This window comes from Theropithecus gelada, chromosome 4, assembly GCF_003255815.1.
Source record: "Theropithecus gelada isolate Dixy chromosome 4, Tgel_1.0, whole genome shotgun sequence".
Classification (NCBI taxonomy): domain Eukaryota; kingdom Metazoa; phylum Chordata; class Mammalia; order Primates; family Cercopithecidae; genus Theropithecus; species Theropithecus gelada.
Window position 1 is genome coordinate 120,115,944 of NC_037671.1, and position 21,992 is coordinate 120,137,935.

At 35.1% G+C, this 21,992-nt stretch overlaps 1 protein-coding gene across 1 annotated transcript in view; it reads right to left on the reverse strand.

The window, feature by feature from the left end:
• GRM1 (glutamate metabotropic receptor 1) overlaps positions 1–21,992 on the reverse strand; it is a 169,679-nt gene that overhangs the window by 32,635 nt on the left and 115,052 nt on the right. Inside the window, exons 7-8 of the mRNA XM_025382365.1 lie at positions 16,214–16,340; positions 3,548–4,478 (exon numbers count right to left, since the gene is read on the reverse strand). Of these exons, the coding sequence (XP_025238150.1) occupies positions 3,548–4,478; positions 16,214–16,340 (1,058 nt within the window). The remainder of the gene's footprint in view (positions 1–3,547; positions 4,479–16,213; positions 16,341–21,992) is intronic.

Below are 21,992 nucleotides of genomic sequence, written 5' to 3' on the forward strand. Positions count from 1 at the left end.
ACTCATTTTGCCTTAAAAGGAAGTGTTAAATTACTTGGATCTAATTAATTTACTTCCTCATTTATGTCCATGGATTTCTGTTTTTTTCTATTACCAATAAATAAATTTTTTCAATATTTTTAAATCTACTCAGTCCTGAATATTTTTTCCACGCATGTTCATTTTTTAAAAAAGCTAAAGAAATGAGAGGTGTCAAAGGTAACTTCAGTTGATCTCACAGGCATACTAGGAGTATGGGACTTCTAATTATAAATAACTCAAGTAACCCAAACACCCAGTGTATTGATAAAACTCCTCCTAAATTATATTCCAGAAAATGTAAAGCAAGTGCCCAAACCTTTGATTGCGTCAGATATTCAGCTGTGAATAAAATAAAAATCGAAGTAAACTTTGCTAAAAACAGACACGCAACATCATTCCAACCACGTATCTCAGAAACAGCCTGTCATGAGAATGCTGTTGGACTTGCAATGCCTCAAAACAATGTTCAAGCAGATAGATCAGTTGGAAGCTCTTCATTACAGCATCTGTTCTGTGTTTATAGCTACACATGCAGACTGCTGAACACCCTCAGTGTACCATAAATGTAGGAATTACACATCCAGAATAGCAATAAACTCATTGGGTGATGTGTTCTCTAGAGTTTTTAGCCCCTTTGCTTCAGTTGGCAAAACTCTAGCAGATTTTTGCTGCTGTAAAAATATTAGATTGTTTGTGGTTTTTGTAACTTTGGAGACAAACTAGGAAAATATAAAATGGCAATGAAAAGGTAAAAACATAAGCATTGAGATTCTTTTTTATATACTAAAATTACAGTCTCACATAGTTACAACAGGAGCAACAGGCAAATACATGAGAAAAATGAGTAAACATATGATTGTTTTCCATAGAAGGTTAGCCTCAAATACTCTCTCCGGGTCAGTTCATTTGCTTGGTGCATATTGGAGTAGGTATAAGTTGTACTCAGAAAGCTGCAGGTTATAATTTTTAATTAGAAATATATCTCTTATTAAACAAATTTAATAATGCTTGATAAATTACAGCTAATAGTTCAACAATTTACTGATGAAAGCAGTACTTCCTAGACAACCAATCCAGTTAATTTAGATCATGCTGATTTTTCTCTCAAAAGCAAGATCCCACATGAAATTAATTTCTAAATTTCTAATAACGAAGGGAATGTTCTCAGTTTCTAAGGAAAGTGGTTCCAGGTGTGGGAAGGTAATCTCTCGCAGCAATGCCTGGCCATGAGAGAAATGCTCAGCATTGTTAATGTGACATCAGATAGCTGCAACTCATCTCTGCAGCACTGCATACTCTTCATTAGTCACTGTTCTCTTAAACAGGTGCCCATATCTGTCTGTACATAGAATCACTGGGAGAGCTTTCAAAAATGCATACGCCTGGGAACCAACACAAGATAACTTAATTATGTAGGTTTTCTCTTTACCTTAAATGGTTAGAAGAACAACTTTCAAAAATGACCCATACCCAAAAATTAGAAGAAAGCTTCTGAAGAACCATAATAAAGGCAAGGTAGTTGGAAACACGGAGTGGAATAATGGTGGATGTTGTAATGGAACCCTCAGAAAACCATAGGTGATGCAGTCAAGTGAATCTTTTAATCCTTGTGAACACTCCAGTTTAAGGGATGCCTTCTTTCTTTTCATTTTCTTTCCTCTTATTTCTTACCTCTTAATGGAAATTGTTAGTGATGCCATTTTACATCTAGACTAATTGTTTATTTTTTTCTTCCATTTCGTGGCACTGTTGGTTTGCTTTCATGCTCCCTGTTAACTCCCTGCCAGGAGTTTGCTACTGAGGGCAGTTTGGCTAGAATAAAAAAACATGGTAAGAGAGAAAAAAAAAAAAAAGGCTAACCAAATTTTATGATCAACATCTTATAACGAACTTAAAAATTGATATACCAAGAAGTAAGCATACATTATTAGCTTCATCCTAGTTTTGAAAAAATCAGGGATGTCTTTACTTGAAATCCATAAAATGGATTTCAAAGATATGTTTTCCCAAAGACTCCCTTGTTAGATTCTCAAGGTACATAAATTCTGCAAAAGATGCCCATGTTGCTTCTTGGAAAGTAAAGATACAAAACCAAGAAATTTAAAGAATGTAAAATTTTTGGCATGTGTTAAAGTGATAAGTTTCATACCAGTTAAGACCTAGACAAAGAATAACTAAGGGGAAATACATTGAAAAGTTACAGAAATTCTACTATCACATTTGGGATTAAGAAAATTTTAATAATAATCATGATAATGTACACATTGTTTAATAATTATTTTATCCATCTGAATCTTTCAGCAGTAACATTATTTCCCCTCATTTTGTAGGTGAGAAAAGTAGTCTGCTGTAAATTTTTATAATTTGTATTTATTTATTATTATAATTTTCTTAATCCCTTTTTACTTTTAAAAGATTGTTTGAAAGAGTAAAATTAATGCTGCTAGTGGAGAAAATGACTTAATTTTTGGATAAGTCGGTTACCTTTAGAACTTCAAGCATCCCTGCTATTTTGAAATAAAAATCATTACATGAAATTTATTTTCATGGGTCACAGAAAGAGGTGACGTGCAAATTTTAACATATGCTTCTTCTCAAAATAGAAAAAGGATAGGAAAGTGCTTATCATACGAACAACTCAGAAGAATTATAGAAATAGAATTTATCTGGACTTTGAATAGAATTCATCGGGACTTTAGTGTTCACACAAAGTCTCAAGATTTGGGCTTATCACCTGGTTCCTTTTTTTTTTTTTTTTTTTTTGGTGCTTTATGACTAAGAAACTATTCTGATCATGACATTGCAGTAGCAGAGATGACCCAATGTATGTATAACATCGTGGAACATGTTTATTACAATATACATTCAAGTTCAATAAATAAGAGAGATATGATAAGATAGTTGCTTGCAGGATCTTACTTTAGGACATACTTGGTGCTCAGTAGTGATCAAATTTTGACATGGCAATTTCTCCAGGTGCTAGGTTTTCCTCCACTTCACCCCAGTTTAGAAGTGGTGTGATTCCAGAATGATAAAAAAAAAAAAAAAAGAAAAGAAAAACAGAAGCTACCTTCACCATGGTCAGAACCAGACATTATAATTAGTGCTTGCCTCTCTGACCCAGCCTCCAGGGGCACAATGATGCTCCATAGGAGCACCCATGCAAAAGGGAAAGTTACTGGCAGAACCGAAGCTTCCGCTTCTAGGCAAGAATAAGGATTGTTTCCTGCTCCTGTTCTTTCAAAGAAATGAAAACAGAGAGGAGCCTCAGTTCTGCATTCTTACTGCAACAGAATGTGAGATTTAAGAAAGGGAGAAAAGATTAAGAAAGGAAGAGAAAGACACTGGAGAAATGGAAGAGACAACTCAGAAAACTAGAGGAAGATAGGAGGGAGGGAGGGAGAGAGAGAGAGAGAGACAGAAAAAGGAAGAGAGAGAGAGAGAGAGAGAGAGAGAGAGAGAGAGAGAGAAAGCGAGACAGAAAAAGGAAGAGAGAAGAGAGATAAACCCAGGTCAGATAACTCACTTGGCATTCCCTGTCCCTGCCTTCTTTCTTCGGAAGATGTTGAGGAAAGTGTTGGAGCGGCAGGGCAGCTTGCCATCGCCAACATGCATGCGGACAACATCAGAGGTGGTGAAGGCACTGCGGACATTCCTCTCAGGCTTGGCAATAATGATGTACATCTTGGGAGTGAACATGCACCCCAGAGCCACTGTTACACTGAGACTCACTGCAAAGCAAGTTGTGATGATCTTGTAGTTGCTCCCAAAGTAAATGGGCACAAAAGCTAGCCAGATGATACAGGTGGTGTACATGGTGAAGGCGATATATTTGGCCTCATTGAAGTTGGCGGGCACGTTGCGGGTCTTGAAGGCATAGTAGGTACAGCTCATGATGAGGAGTCCATTGTAGCCCAAAGGTGCCACCACACCCAGGTTGCTGGTATTGCAGATAAGGTAGACTTCCTTGATACTTGGGTAGGATAGAATGGGCATAGGGGGCTCCATGATGATCAGGGTTACCACCAGGGTAAGTTGCACACTAATCAGAATTGAGGCAATGATCACCTGAGCCCAGGCACTCATGAACCTGGGCTTCCGGGTGCAGATCTTCTTCTTGCTGCCAGCCAGGATGCGTGCAATGCGATTGGTTTTAGTCACTAAAGCAGAGTAGCACATCGCAGAGGAGAGGCCAACCAAGAGGCGCTGGAGGTAGCAGGAAGTGGTAGTAGGTTTGGCAATGAGAGTGAATGGGCACACATAACCAAGGAAGATGCCAGCTAGAATGATGTAGCAGAGCTCCCGACTGGAGGATTTGACCACTGGTGTGTCCCGGTACAGTACAAAGATTAGGGTGACAAACAAGGTAACAAGGATTCCCAGGCATGAGAAGGCGATGGCTATGATGGATTCGATGTTGCTCCACTCAAGATAGCGGACAGGAATGGGCTCACAGCCTGTGATGAGAAAAATCATTTTAGCATGAATCCAAGGTTTCTGCTAGGAATAACAACATGCATATTAATCACCAGAGACACAGTCATCTTTGCATCCTTCATGATTTATGGCATTTAATGCTTTTTTAAAAATGTTCACTATTACACAAATAAGGATGCATCATTGTCTTACCTGACAATTATATCCCCAAACTTAATCTCATTACAAGCCTAATGTGACATACTTGAACCTATAAAAATGATTTTTTCTTCCAACATCAGCATTATAAATAGATGCCATTCTGTGGATGGGACTCAGTTCTACATGTTCAGAAAAAGAAAACACCCAAATAAAACTTTATTTCCAGTGAAGGTTAAATGATGATTATGGGATAGAATAAATTATTAAGAAATAAACTAACAAAACTTTTCTTTTGATGCAGTCATTGTCTGTAAGCAAGTCCAGCTCATAGACAAGTCGTTTTTGGCCAGCAGAGTGCTTTCAATGTAAATTTCATCGACTTCTTTACAAGAATCTGCATTCTCCTGTTTACTGCATAACTCTATATTACACCTTAAATCTCACTCCTCTACTCATGCATCATGAATGATTTGTATCTGAAACCGGAGGCCTTTGAGTTAGTAACCTCTAATGAACTTATCCAGGAAGAATGAAATCTCCGCTAATCCATCTCTGGAAAGGAAAGACCAGAATTTGTTTCTAAATGCCTGGCTTATCTTTTCTCTCTAGATGGAGAATAAAATGTATTTTGTATTTCGGGGTGAGAGAAAAATCTGTCAGGCTCTGGGACAACCCCTTCACAGAATTTTGTAATCACAAAATATTTGGTCTGGGCCAATATTTCCCAAATTGTGAGAATAAAATCATTTCCATAAATTTAGGAGAAGACTCATTGTTCTGTAGCCATGGCAACAAGGAACCACCAGAACCAGTGCTAAACCTGTCAGTCAATCAACAATTTGCCTCAGTGAACATGTGTTTGGATGCCAAGCAAGTACTGTCAGCCTTTACTTCTGATAATCACTCAGGCAGGATCAGAATCACTTCAATAAATGAGTGCCAACTAATCAACAGTCTCATATGAGTAATCGTATTGCTACAGGTGATGTCAGCCAGCTCTCAGAGTCTGCAAGGTTTTCAATCCCTAAACTCCACACTTTCTAAAAACTCCATATAAAATGAATAGTCTTCTGTTCAGATAAAATGTATCTGCCTAGCATAACTATCCCTTACTATAGTAAGCAATTTGTTTCGCTTTTGTGTGTTTTTTTTTTTTTTTTTTTTTTAGAGGGGCTCTCACTCTGTCGCCCAGGCTGGAGTGCAATGGCACAATCTGAGCTCACTGCAAGCTCCGCCTCCTGGATTCATGCCATTCTTTTGCCTCCACCTCCCAAGTAGCTGGGACTACAGATGCCCGCCACCATGCCCGGCTAATTTTTTGTATTTTTAGTAGAAATGGGGTTTCACTGTGTTAGCCAGGATGGTCTCCATCTCCTGACCTCATGATCTGCCTGCCTTGGCCTCCCAACGTGCTAGGATTACAGGCGTGAGCCACCACACCCAGCCAGCTTTTGTGCTTTTTTTAAAAAAAATTATGCATTTAGCTTCAGCATGTTTCATATTTCTAGAGGCTTCACCAAGATAATATTGAAGACCCCTTATTTGATAACATTCCAGGAGATGCTCTGATCAACAGGGTCACTCACTGGATCCCCTCATGCCCACATTCTGTCCTTCCCGCATACTACCATGTGAGTCAGTCTCAATGATTTTCTTGCTCGGGCTAATTTTACTGAGCTCTTGTTGCTGAATTTATGTGGTTATCCTAGGATTTGTAATCATGTGGGTCTTTATATAGAAGGCCATTAAACTTAGGTCTTTGGGTAAGGTAATTTCACTGGTATCTTTATATATTAAGTCACATAACCTTTGGTTTTGAAATGCACCATTTGGTAATTAGACATAAGCTTTTTATTATGTCAACAAATATATCACTTTAGAGATACACAATTTGATAAATATTTTTTTCCATATCTGTTTATTGCCTTGCTGTTTCTTTGCTTTTGCTATTATTTAGATACATATACAAAGTCTTATTTTATGGGTCTTTTTTGTTTGTGAGTTTGTTTTGTTTTGAGTCATCTTTTTCTGTTGGCTATATAAGCGATAGTACCTAAACATTAGAGGAAAATGTAAGCCTAAGAAGTGTCCAATCCAAGCTGGCCCTGAGTGCTGTTTGGAGATCCTTTAAATTGATAACCAATTTGTCAAAAGTGGTAGATCACTCAGCCTTAGGTTTCTTAGAATACCTTTAAAAGAATACTTCCTGTGTTGTCAACTTATGAAAGACGACTTTATTTTAGTGATTGTGTGTTGCCTTCCTACACTCTATTTGCTTTGGGAATCTAAGACACCATTAGCAAGCACACACTTTTGACAGAACTTAGTGGCCTCTCTTCCTTGTGTATCAGAAATTTGTCTCTGTCTAAATACAAACATTTTTCTGGAAGAACTTATTCTTCCCACATAAAGTCACACATTAATTCTATTTTTTTTCCCCAATACAGATCAGACAGATGATACATAAATGAGAGATAGCTAGCTAGCTAGATAGATGATGGATAGATAGGAAAATAGATATTTAAAATAACAATGGCCTTATGGGAAGTTTTGATATGATGAAGTTGATAAATTAAAATATTTAAAAGAAGCTCTAGACAAATTGGGAGATAAAATACCACAGTTAATTGTCAATTTCTTTAGCTGGCATCCTACAAACAAATTTTCCAATTCAAAGATGATTTTTGTCAAGGCTTTGGTAACCTTCTGAACGCTGCCTTCTTTTAATTTCATTCTTTTGTTATGCAACTTTACCTGACTCTCTAAATGAGCTACTCTGTCATCAGAGTTTTTACTGGAAAAGAGTATAACATTTTAAACTTTCTAGAACATAAATCAGATCTATAGAAGTTGAATTAAAAAACTGGTATAAAGCCAAATTAAGATCTATAGTTAATAATTTTCCTAAACTTCATGAATACAGAACATAATGTTTGCTATAGAATTTGGAAATTTTATTAGATATTTATTGTCCATACTGCAAGTATGTACCAATTAATTCAATTAGTTGTTAGCCTTTGATGGAGAAAAATGTTTAAATGCAAGAGTAGAAAAGAGAAGATTAAAATAGCCCATCGGTGTAACATTTAAAAAAGAAAAATAGAAAAGGCATTGCATAAGGCACTTTCAGAAGCTTTTCTTTCAATAAATACTCAAAGTTGTAAACTAAATAAAGACGAAAAATAAACTTTAGGAAACTTTCAAATAGTTCTAAAATAGACTCAACAACTAACATAAAAAGGATCATATTCTCTCCCTCTGTAAGTAGGCTTAGATCTCCTGAATTAGTTGAATCAAATGAGGAAAAAACAGTTAAAATGTAAAATTACCAATCTAGAAAATATCTAATGTGTGGCTTGACATTTCCAGATAGAGTTAAAAAGTAAATAAGCCAAATCAACATAATTATGGATCTTTCAGTAAACAAACTAAAAGATCTCTGTTCTCTGTGGCTTGGGAGCCTATGGAAGAAAATCTGTAGATATCTCAAGCAGAAGTTTCATTTGAAGAATATTTGTGAAAACTCAGTACATCTCATGAAAAATGAGCAACTTATTCTGGAAGGACAAGTTGGCCAATTAAACAGCAATGGAAAGACATTTTCAAGATAGTAGAAGATATGTCCTGCTCATGCTTCATTTGTAATTAAATTAATTTGGAAAAAAATGTATGGGACATTGATAAAATTGCAAGAGAAACCTTTGAGCATCTCCAGATGGATTGTATATGGTTGTCCCTCTCTGTGAGTTATTAATAGGTACTAGTTCAAATAGTGTGCTTATTTTATGACTCTGTTTAAGCATTCCCCTGTTGAAAAGCCACAATCCTCACAATGGCTAAAATACAGTTAGATTTTTATTTCTTAGCTGAAACATTCTAATGTATAAATCCAGTGATATGAGGACATTTTCACTAGAATATCTATTCATGACCTCATCATTCCCAACTAGAAAAATGAAAGGGAACCTTGATACACTGATGTTCACACCCATTAGTGATTTTAAACTGAAGTTCTGCAAAAGCCTCCAGAAGCAGAAAGAGCATGGAAGTCAACTGCCGACCCAAGGACCTTGAGGCATGCTAATAACCGTATGATGATCTTCTGTGCAAGATCACCATTATAAAATTCTTGTATATATCATTCTCTCCTTTGTATATTCTTGCTTATTCAAACTTCTTTCCTTGCTGATTTAAAGATATACAAATCTGAGTTCATCTTTACTATTTCTCTTACTACTAAGAGGAATTTATCTGAACCTAGATATTACTAGAGACAATCATCATACTAACTCAATAGTTTAGTTATATCAAGCTATCTTTAGTGAACATCATTTGAGAAATTATATAAAGGTCTTTGCCCATGTCTATGTCCTCAATGGTATCACTTACGTTTTCTTCTAGGGTTTTTATGGATTTAAGTCTTACATTTAAATCTTTAATTCATCTTGAGTTAATGTTTCTATAAGGTGTAAGGAAGAGGTCCAGTTTCAGTTTTCTGCATGTGGCTAGCCAGTTTTCCCAGCACCATTTATTAAATAGGGAATCCTTTCCCCATTGCTGGTTTTTGTCAGATTTGTCAAAGATCAGATGGTTGTAGGTGTATGTGTTATTTCTGAGGCCTCTGTTCTGTTCCATTGGTCAATATATCTGTTTTGGTACCAGTATCAAGTTGTTTTGGTTACTGTAGCCTTATTGTATAGTTTGAAGTCAGGTAGTGTGATGCCTCGAGCTTTGTTCCTTTTGCTTGGGATTGTCTTGTCTATACAGGCTCTTTTTTGGTTCCACATGAAATTTAAAGTAGTTTTTTCTAATTCTGTGAAGAAAGTCAATGGTAGTTTGATGGGAATAGCATTGAATCTATAAATTTTGGACAGTATGGCCATTTTCATGATATTGATGCTTCCCATCCATGAGCATGGAATGGTTTTCCATTTATATGTGCCCTCTCTTATTTCCTTGAGCAGTGATTTTATGACTAAAACACCAAAAGCAATTGCAACAAAAGCTAGAATTGACAAATGGGATCTAATTAAATTAATGAGCTTCTGCACACGAAAAGAAGCTATCATCAGAGTGAACAGGCAACCCACAGGATGGGAGAAAATTTTTGCAATCTATCCATCTGACAAAGGGCTAATATCCAGAATCTACAAGGAACTTGAAAAAATTTACAAGAAAAAAACAAACAATTATATCAAAAAGTGGGTGAAGGATATGAACAGACACTTCTCAAAAGAAGACATTTATGCGGCCAATGAACATATGAAAAAAACTCATCATCACTGGTCATTAGATAAATGCAAATCAAAAGCACAATGAGATACAATTTCATGCCAGTTAGAATGGTGATCATTAAAAAGTCAGGAAACAGCAGATGCTGGAGAGGATGTGGAGAAATAGGAAGGCTTTTACACTGTTGGTGGGAGTGTAAATTAGTTCAACCATTGTGAAAGACAGTGTGGCAATTCCTCAAAGATCTAGAATCAGAAATACCATTCGACCCAGCAGTCCCCAGCAATTGCATTACTGGGTATATACCCAAAGGATTACCAATCATTCTACTATAAAGACACATGCACACATATGTATCACAGCTCTATTCACAATATCAAAGACTCGAACAAACTCAAATGCCCATCAATGATAGACTAGATAAAGAAAATGTGGCACATATACACCATGGAATGTTATGTAGCCATAAAAAAGAATGAGTTTATGTCCTTTGCAGGGACATGGATGAAGCGGGAAAACCATCATTCTCAGCAAACTAACACAGGAACAGAAAACCAAGCATCACATGTTCTCACTCATGGGAGTTGAACAATGAGAACATATGGGCATAGTGAGGGGAACATCACATGCCAAGGCCTGTTGGGGCATGTGGGGCAAGGGGAGGGATAGCATTAGGAGAAATACCTAAAGTAGATGATGGGTTGATGGGTGCAGCAAACCACCAAGGCACGGGTATACCTATGTAACAAACCTGCACATTCTGCACATGTATCCCAGAATGTAAAATATAATAATAAAAAAGAAATAACATAAAGGTATGTTATGCTAACTTTTCCAATAACAACACTCTGCATATGCAAAGATTGCCTGAGTTTAGTTATTTGAAAAGATTCAGAAGACTTGCAGAAGACACTTATGTAACAATTTCATTTAAAGTCAAAAGGTATAATACAGTGCGAGAAAGACGGTGCACATCAGCACCAAGGGACCGACAGATAACCAGGTGCGAGCTCTCTAGGTGCCTATTCACACATGGATAGACTTTATCTGTGGATTGGACTACCAGGGTCTCTATCACAAACAGTGGCTTTGGGTTAGCTAGGGCAGAAGTTTCAGTGGAGTCTTTTTATCACCCCCAAGTTATGTAGCCAAGTCAGTAATTGGTGGTTTCAAGAGAAATCCATCAGTGAGCAAACTGGATTTGGTTGCCACCAAACACATTTTAAACTTTAAACTGCATATCGTAAATCCAAGTTCCCCTAAAGAGACCAATAGTCAAAGATAGATACTAAAGCCTCTCCAAGGATAATCATAAAGTTGTCCAAATCTAGCTATAAAATAACTCTGTCCTATACAGTACATCAAATACAAATGAAGAACAATGTTGTTATGCTAGAGGGGATATAAGTAGTCTCGTGTTGTAACAGTAGCAGTTTTTCATGACACCCAGAAACACACTTGCAACTCTACTACAGTTGCTTTATTTCTTGGGAAGATCCTAGAGTCTTTTTCACATATGGAAACCAGGCTCCTCAATGCCAATCTGGAACCATCCAAAACAGAATCCCTTGAAGACTGGGACTAATAATTTATATTTTGAGTAAGTTTCTTAAAAGTTTTAGATTCCTTTTCCTTTTCTTTCTTTTCTTTATTTTTTATTTAGGATAAATTTAAATTTATCCTAAATTGGAGAAACATTAGCTTTGCCATCTTGAGGGAATTAGCTATAATGTCAATTTTGTCCAATTATGTAATGTCATGTTATGTGGTTTTTTTGAGGTCCTGTTTTGAAGTTTTTAAAAAACAGTTATCCAACCTCTAGGTGTGTTTGGCTATCCCAAGACTAGAAAGAGGGGAGACTGCCTTCAACCAGTGGTGAGTAGTGTTCACCTGACCCCAGAACTCAAAAGGGGGACTTTGTGAGAGTTGTGCATACCATATCTGAACCCTGAGAACTTCAGGTCCCGGCAAGTATTTATGGTTAGGGTTCTTACAGAGGACTCAGAGCTATCAGACAAGTCAGTTCCTTCAAGCTGAGTAGAAATTACTGAGCAAAACCAAAGAAAGGTGGCAACAACTCTGATCTGAGGACTGGTAGCTACTTCTATTTTTTGAATCAAATGTTGTGCTTATAAGATCCAGATGCATTGGAGGAGGATGAAATTTGCTATCAGACTTTTTTCCAATTAGGTCAAGTCAAATTAACATGAATTAAGGAATAAAATTCTATGCAATATGTCTTGGGGTAATTCATAACATTTGCAATACTACATCATGATCATATAAAGCTTCATTAAAATGCTTCCCTGATTGTTTTAAAATTAGTATAAATAGTAATTCTATTAGAATTCAATGAAATTCTACCAGGTGAAATTCTGTTTGTAATTCAGTGCTCAGTTCAAATGTCTCTTCTTCTGCAAAGGCTTTTTTTCTTCCCATGGGAAAAATAGCTGCTCCATATTTATCTGACATTTTACACATAACTCTATTGTAGGACTTATAGTTGGCTGTTTACATGGCTAGTTTCATATGGAGCTCCTCCCTTAGGATATAGACATTGCTTCATTCACCTGTATATTCCCAGTTTTTAAAAAGTACTTGGCAAAAAACAGATGGTAGTGTTTATTACAGAATGAAATAAATTAGTAGATTCTAGTGTAAGAGGTTACAACAACTGTTGGGATGGAGAAAAAGTTGTTAAAATTAGTTAATGTTTATAAAGCATTTTCTGTTTGTTTTTTTTTTTTAAAATGAGAAAATGTGGCGTAGTCTGCCTTTTTGAGGAATATTCTTATTTTATTTTTACAAATAAATTAGTAGCATTGGATTACATATAATTGGTCCACAAATTGTTAAACTACTGTCAAGCTATATATCATGGCAGAAAAGATCCCTGTTTTTGTATCATAAGAAATAAAATGTGAGATTTAAGTGCTGAATTAAAATGTGCAATTTCACAAGAAGAAAATATCAGAAACTTTTTAACAGTTTCAAAAAGCACTTTCTCTAAGAAATATACTAATTTCTTCATAGCCAAAAAAAAAAATAAATGCATTTCAATGGAAATAAAAATCACAGTAAACCTGTTTTTATTCATTAATATTATAATGTATGGAGTATATATTAAAAGTGGCTACCTTTTAAAGTGATTTAAAGTATCTTTTATTCAACTATTAAAAATAAAATGTTGTAATCCCAGCACTTTGGGAGGCCGAGACGGGCGGATCATGAGGTCAGGAGATGGAGACCATGCTGGCTAACACGGTGAAACCCCGTCTCTACTAAAAAATACAAAAAATTAGCCGGGCGAGGTGGCGGGCGCCTGTAGTCCCAGCTACTCGGGAGGCTGAGGCGGGAGAATGGCGTGAACCCAGGAGATGGAGCTTGCAGTGAGCTGAGATCCGGCCACTGCACTCCAGCCTGGGCGACAGAGCGAGACTCCGTCTCAAAAAAATAAAAAAATAAAAAATAAAAAATAAAAAAATAAAATGTATATTTTACTTCAGTAGAATACACTATTTTTCAAAGAAGAATTATTTCTCATTTTAACTAAAATCTAGTAAAAAAATTACCCATAAATCAAACACCTACTTAAAGGCAATGCGTTTACTTTTCTGAGTAATTCTACTGATTTTTAGTATTCTGTTCCCGTGAGTTTTCTCATTTCACAACTACCGCTACCATGGACATGGCACCAAGCAAGTGGTAAATGGGATTTTATTTTCCATTCATGTATGAGACCAAAAGAAACACAGAATCAATATGGATCATTAAAACATAAGTATACATTAGAATGAGGAATCTATATTTTGAAAGACCCTAAAGATAAGATTTGCAACATCATCTGAATATATGACCGAATCATAGCTGCATGACTATTGTTAAATAGCTAAGGGCACAGTCTGAGGAGTTGCTGGCTCAACTCATTAGAATGTTAAAGTGACTTTTATGCATACAATAGATCATGGCATATTAAATTGTTAGAAATGTAATTGTATTAATATTCATCTATTTTTAATCAAGGAGAATTTTAAAAGTATTTTACCAAGTTAAAGATCCCTAATCAACAGAAATGATCATTCGGCAGTGGACAGAAAATATACAATAATCCCACAATAGAGCATCTCCAGGGAATAAAAGTCATGACCTTGAGTTCCAGTATTACATCATATCAGGTTTTTTAAAAAAGTTTTTTTATCTTAATATTTTAACATAGGATAGAAAAATTTTTAATGTGTGAGATAAGCCCTAATGAAAGTGAAATACAGCAGTAGGAGAAGTTTGAGAAAGCCCAAAAAATGTAGACAAAAGAAAAATGTTTGTACCTGAAAGCCAAGACTTCTGACCCCTGAGATTAACCTGATAAAGAGGTCACTTTTGTCTTTGAGCTTCTTCCCAGTCAGCTGTGATCTCAGTCAAACAGAAGAGCGGGATGACTGTCAGTCAACCCCAGCTCTCAAACACAATGGCCATCTAAGCGGACCTACTTATACAAGAAAAAGAGGCCTGGCAGGAGGCACATTGTATGAAGGAGGATAAAAATTGGAAGAGAAATAGTCTAAGTGGAGGGAAGGCATGAGTCCAAAATGAGGTTGGAAAAGCTTTTCCAAGCCAAGCCATTGCATGCAACCATGGCAGAGTGAGAGCATTCATTAGATCCAGTGACAAACAATCCTGAATTCTCATGGTGGTTTTTCTATTAACCAACTGCATTGACCTCGATGACCTTGGGTGAGTCCCTTCTTCCTAATTACCTCAATTTAACAAATGTGTATTAAGTAGCTATTATGTTCAAGGCATCAGGCTATGCGCCAGAGAGTGGTGTTTCTTTATGGGTGGGACAGGGAGTAATTGCATCAGGATCTTCTGAGTTCCACTCCAGAATGAGCAAAGAGGAGTCTCTGGAGGTGGGTAATTCCTGGGTAATTTTTAAGCATGAAATTTATCTGGCAAATAAAAGGATGGTGAGATGAAGTTCATACCTTCAAAAATGTTCTGATCTACTTTTCTTCTCTTTAAAAAGGACCTTTGTACTAGCTGACTTATAAAAGCTTTCTGCTGCTCAGTTTAATTTTTTCCTAACAAAATTAACATTTTACAAGATATTGTCACTTAGTAAGTATAATTTTAGTTACGTGACCTAGTTCTACTTACCTAGTCATTTTTGACGTACTTTGAATAAACTGCATGATTTCTTAGTTGCATATTCTTACTTTGAAACAAGTAAAAAAGTGTCCAACCATCAAGAATATTACATTTTCGGATGATTTTCAACAGCACCCAGAAAGGCATGGAGTCAGGGGTTAGTGGACTAGGTTCTGCTTCTCACTATTTTCCTGACTTTGGCCATACGACTTCACCTCTCTAGGCCTCAGCTCCCTCTTTCTAAGATGACAAGATAAGGGGCTAGATTATTCAGATGATAAAGTGTCTATATACTCAGATAAAGAAAAGCCTCTATGGCTCCTAAAATTTATGCAAAGTTTTATGAATCATTTCTCCTCTGTAAGCTCATAACAAGGTCTGTGAAAAACAAAACTCATTTATATGAATATCACTCTTAGGAAACTTACCAACTCATATAATCAATCCCTCTGCATTTCATTGGTTTTACTAGTGAATCATCTGTTGCATTCATTTATTCCTTTCCATTCCTACTCTAGCTGTCCTAATCCACTCCTTTTCAAATAACTCACTTGCATCAATACAACAACTTTCTATATCACCACAAGAAGCATACCAGAAATACAGATATCATGATGTCATTCAGCACTTTAAAATTCTTTAGTGGTTCTCCTGTGCTTAAAGCCAAAGTCCAAACATGTAGAGGAAAGTCACACAGAAGCACTCTGCCATCCCACCAGTGTCCTTGTCGATTCTCATTTCTGACCACTACTCTACTGGGCCGTTGTGCCTACCTAACAACCCGACATACTTGTCCTATGGTTTTCTGCAAAGGTGTCATCAACTTTCATGTTTCCTGTGTTCTACTTTAGGCCTGAAATTCCTTTCATCTTCTTGCCTGCCTAACAAACTTTACGCACCCTTTATAGATATCTCTATTATTTCAATAATTATATTATGTTCTATTATATTTTTCCATGTTTCTTCCCTGATAGATTTTACACAAAATAAAAGCTGGGATATTTACCTTTCTACTTTTAGGGCCTACAGTAGTGCCTCATCCATGGTAGATGTTCAAGAAATGATTGCAAATATAAATTTGTATGAGGTTTATGCATATTCCTTGACATGAGGACTAAAAAGTGTGCACTGTAAATTAACATTGAGAAGACATGAGCTAATCGTTCTCATTTGAGCGATGGACACATTGGAAAGGCAAATAGTCAGGGACAAGGTTTCCAAGTGAGGCAGTTCCTACCTGTTAGATCTGCATTGGGCCACCATCCCAAGTCACAAGCTTTGCAGGTGAACTCATCTTGCACATATTCGTTCTCCTTGCAGGCTGTGCAAATCCAACAGCAACTCACTTCTCCCTTCCGTATAACCTATAACATAGATATTTCATGAATTTTAAAGATAGTTTTCCCAGGAAAGTTTCTATTTCAGATGAAGGCTTGTTTTCAGACTACGAATAAAGAAAAAAAGACTAACTATGAAATAATCTTATATACTGAGGAATCTTTTTTTTTTTTTTTTTTTTTTGTTTGTTTTTGAGACAGAGTCTCGCTCTGTCGCCCAGGCTGGAGTACAGTGGCCGGATCTCAGCTCACTGCAAGCTCCGCCTCCCGGGTTTATGCCATTCTCCTGCCTATACTGAGGAATCTTAAGAATGTGTATACTTGAGTGTTTTAGAGTTCAGATGGAAATGTCAATTCACTCCATGCTGGGTTTGGAGGCTTTTCAATAATAATTTATTCTATAGAGTTATTTGACTACATTTTTTTGCAGAGTTAAAAATGAAACAGTTTAATTTAATCCTTGTTTATATTAATATTTATTACTCTCAAAAAAAGTCAAAAGTATACATTTTTCCTCTCTGAGAAAGTAGTTTTACCAAAAAATGTCTATAATAAAATCTTATTAATTCATAAAAGTTAAGTAATTATACAATTTTGTTGTAATTATGAAAAACTGAATTATTAGACAATTTCACTCAAGAGCAACTATATATACGTAAAAACAGAATGATACCTAAGAATACAGAATCAAGTATTGCCCTGCCTGACTTTCTCTAGTGAATTCAAAAGATCATAACAAGTATTGGTAGCAAAATTACTAGTTCAAAATTACTGGAACTAGTAATTTTGAACTAGTAATTTAACATCTGAGCAGTTTAAACTTTCCTCATTTTCAATTTGTTTGGTGAACACTTTCACACTCCGTAGTACAAAAATAAACATAAAAACACATTGCATTTAAAATGAGTGTTTTGTAGACAACACACAATTTGGTCTTGCATTTATCTCTAGTCTGGCAACTTCTGCCTTTTATTGTTTCGTACATTTACATTTTCTATAATAATCAGTATAATAAATCAATCATCTCTTATTTTTCTTTTATCTGTCCTATCTGTTCTTTTTTTCTGCCTTCTTTTTAGCATTCTATTTTATCTCCATAGTGGCTTATTAGTTAGGCCTCTTTGCTATGTTTCAATGGTTGCTCTAAAGTTGACAATATGGACTACTAATTTATCACAGTGTACATTCAGATAAGATTATACTACTTTATTTATAATGTAAGAACCCGACAGTAATATTCTTCCATTTTCCCCTCCCATCCTTTAGGTTATAGTTTTATACATTTTACTTCCACATATTTATTTAATGGACCCTCACCAAATGAATTATTATTTTTGCTTTAAACAGTCATCTCTGAAATATGTTTTTTAAAATAAGAAAGACATTATATCTTATATTTACCCATATATTTACATTTCTAGTTCTTTTAATTACTTTTTATAGGTCCATATTTTGGTCATATTTTCTTCTTCCTGAAGACCTTTCTTCAACATTTACAGCAGTGCCAGCCTGAGAATATGACCTCCCTCATCTTTTATTTGTTTGAAAAAGTACTAATTTTGCCTTAGTATTTCAAAAATAACATTTTCACTTGGTATGGAAGTTTAAGTTGAGTGTGTGTGTGTGTGTGTGTATGTGTATATATATATACACATACATATATATATATATAATTTTATATATATAATAACATATATATATATATAATTTTATATATATATATAAAATTTCAGCATGTTATGTCATTCCATTGTCTTAGGGAATAGAATTCTAGGTTAAAGATGATGATGATTATTATTATTATTATTATTTCTGCTTTCAGTGCTTTAAAGATGTTACTTCTTTCTTGTCTCACCTATAGTTTCTGATAAGAAGCCTGCCATAATTGTTATTTCATTCCTCTGAATGTATCAGCCCTTTCTTATTTTGGATAATATTAATTTTTTTAATCACTGGTTTTTAGCAACTTAATTGTAATGACTTCTTTGTGTTTATCCTGCTTAGAATTTGCTGAGCTTTATGGATTTGGGTTTACATTTTCATTACTTTTAAAATTTTACAGCCATGATTTCTTCAGGTTTTCTTCGGATTTGCTTCACTCTCCCATCCTTTTGGAGCTTCAGTTGCACTTACAGTCTACCCCCCAGGTATTACTCTGAAAGTAACTGAGAGTCTGCTCATTTCTTTCAGTATTTAATTTTTTCTCTTTGTGCCTCATTTGCCTGTTTCCTATTGCTATGTTTTTCAGTTCATTGACCTGTAGTTCTACAACAACTAATGTGCTGTTAATCCAATCCATTAAAATGTTTTTTTCTTAGATATGTTATTTTTCATCTTTATAATTTCTATTCTGTTATTTTTTATATTTTCATTTTTCTTCCTTTTATATTTATATCTTCTTTTAAATATTTTAGCACGTATTTATCCTTGTGTTTTAATGCCCTTGACTGCTAATTTCAACATCAATGTAATTTCTGGAACTGTTTCTATTGCTTGGTTTTCTTCCTGGTAATGTGACACATTTTGCTGCTTGGTCAAATCTGTAAATTTTTGGCCAGATGCAAGACATTGTGTGTATTAAGGTGTAGAGTGCGGATTTATTCTTCTTCCTTTTTTAAAAGAGTGTTGGACTTTGAGCAAACAGTTAAGCAACTTACAGCTCAGTTTGTTCCCTTTGAGCTTTGATTTTAAACTATTAGAGCAAGTGTACAATAGTCACTGCTCGAGGAATAGTTTCGCCTCATTGTTAAGATGTGACCTTCCAAGAGCTTTTACTTAATTCCTTACGTATTCAGCAAGATATCTCTACTCTGGCTGGTGAAAATTGGAAAATTCCTGGCTCTATGTCAGTTTGGGAATCCATCTCCCTAGTAAGTGTTCCTTATCTGGACTCAAAATTCCAACCGGCTAACATGTAGACTAGTATTCAATCAAATACTCAAGGGAATGCCTATGCTAATTTCTGTGACTTCTTTTTTGCACAGATCCATCATTTTCCATACTTTGCACTACAAATTCTAGCTATTTTGGTCCTCCCAAACTCTGATTCTGTCTTCTTAAATTAGCAATATGGCCAAGCTCCATTTGTTTTCTCTCTCAAATGAACAACAATCAGGAAATTGTTTCTGTCTTTCTGTCTCCAGGCAGAAAGCATGAGTGATTTTAGGGTTCACCTTATTCGTTTCCCCTCACTTCCATGAACTCAAGGTCATGTACTGTTTTCCAATGTCTGAACACAGTTGTTTTGTATATTTCATCAAGATTTCTAGTTGCTTATGGCAGAAGGCTAAGTCTGGACTCTGTTAATCCCTCATCTCTGGGAACAGAAGTTCCTCTCTAACACAATAAAAGTGATCAAATATTCCCATATGTAAAATCAGAAACTAAACTCTAATTACTGCCATACTTTAAAATGATAGAAACCATAGCCTTCATAAAAATAAAATTATCTTCCCGCACATCAGGTTGACATTTATACCACTGTTTTAGAATTACACAAAAAGATTAAATGACAGAATATTTTCAGCAAGTATATAAGGTTTTCTATTTCTACTTGTACTTTCAAATAACTTTTGAAAGTAGAGCCAAATTAAGTCTTTTTGAAAAAACTCACACCTATCCTCAAAATAGGCATGAGAAATTTAAATTATAAAAGATATCTTTTCTAAATGATATAAGAAAAATTGAATTAATAAATAAATGCTACTGTCTTACTTTAATTAGGATAAACAGTACAGTAAGAGCCATCACAAATTACTGTATTTCACTTCAACCAGCTGTATCTTTCTCTCCATGTAAAATTAGTACTGCTAATTAGAGAAATTCAAAAGACAATAATGCTAAACAAATTTACTCATGCAGGATGACTCGTGAAAGTAGATTCTGCAAATAACTAGTACATGGAAGCTCTTTGACATTAGCTTTTGACTGACTGAAGACATTAATGAATAAGTTATTAGCTTATACCTTTAATACAGAATGAAAAATAGAGATGTTTAAATGGAGTTACTTTTTTAATCCTCCTTCTTTATGCACCAAGTGCATCAAGCATATGTACTTTCACCATATAATATCTGTAGGATGAAATGTATCCTTTCTATCTTCATAGTCACCCCTCTAGACTCAGACTTTATTACTTTACACTGAAATTATGCTCCCTGCCCATAGTATGATCCATTGTATATATCTAGGGACTTATATACCATGCCTCTAATTTCTTCTCACTCCAGAGTAAGATGCACATAGCTACCAAGATCATCCAAATAGCCTGTAGCGCCTCAGAGAAAAGGACTATGCCATCCTTTTAGTGATCAAGGCACAGAAATATATCAAAAATACATAGCCAATGAATGAGTAGTGAATGGAATATTTTTCCAAAATATAATTAGATCACTCAAAGAACTTTGGTGCTTCCTATTTTAACACCTTTGAAATACAAGTTCTTCAGTCAGGCATTCACTTGGCCCCTAGTTTTTGTTTCTGTACCTGATTTTGTTTGTTATTAATTTCTTACATTTGTATGTGAAAAAAGGAAGGGCAGTCTCTGTGCTTAAATGCATATTACCTTCTATTTAGAATGTCATCTTTTCTACATAAGACCCTCCATGTCACTGCTTTCAAGATGAGACACAAAAGTCACATGCTTCAGTGAGTATTTTAGAGCAGTGAGTCTTTCAAAACATTATTTTATTTGAAACTCTTAATCAACAAAAATATGGTTGATATTTTATTACCACAGGTTAGCTTTTGTCCTCTAATTATTTTACAAATATGTGGTAGATAAGTTTCATTCAGACAAGTTGTTTTTAAAAAAAAAATTTCTTAAGTTATTATATCTTATATATGTTCTAGTTTCCCCAAAGTGACAAATTTAAAATTATTTTTATATTTGTTATTGTAACTGATATTTCTTTTGTATGATGTATACATTCAATAAGTAAGTGTTTAATTTTTGTCACACTAAAATGCTTTTTATGTCAACTCTGAGTCATAGTAAAAGTTTTGACATTTCACTGAAACCTCCCTCGAAGGACTAAGGCTTTCCAAGACCTACCTGCTTTGATTTTTTACATCCTGTGTACATGGTTCTATGCTTGTCAGTGAGACTAGGTGATCTGCTGCTACACACAATGTTATGATTCACTTTATATACACTGTGAGTGTCTTAAAACATTTATAGCATAGGAAATTAAATGTCCACTTTGTGACTGCACTTCTGAAGCAACATGAAAAGGATTTGTTTAAATTAAAATTTTATTTACAGAATGGATGAAAGAAAGTCAACAGCATCAAGAGAACATAATGGTGGAAAAGTAACTGAAAAAAGGTAAAAGACAAAATTTTCTTTGTAAGAGAAACATCTGAAAGACTAAAAAGAATGAAGGAACTGTTGAAAAATGTCTGTTCATATCCTTTGCCCACTTTTTGATGGGGTTGTTTGTTTTTTTCTTGTAAATTTGTTTGAGTTCTTTGTAGGTTCTGGATATTAGCCTTTTGTCAGATTAGTAGATTGCAAAAATTTTCTCCCATTCTGTAGGTTGCCTGTTCACTCTGATGGTAGTTTCTTTTGCTGTGCAGAAGCTCTTTAGTTTAATGAGATCTCATTTGTCAATTTTGGCTTTTGCTGCCATTGCTTTTGGTGTTTTAGACATGAAGTCTTTGCCCATGCCTATGTCCTGA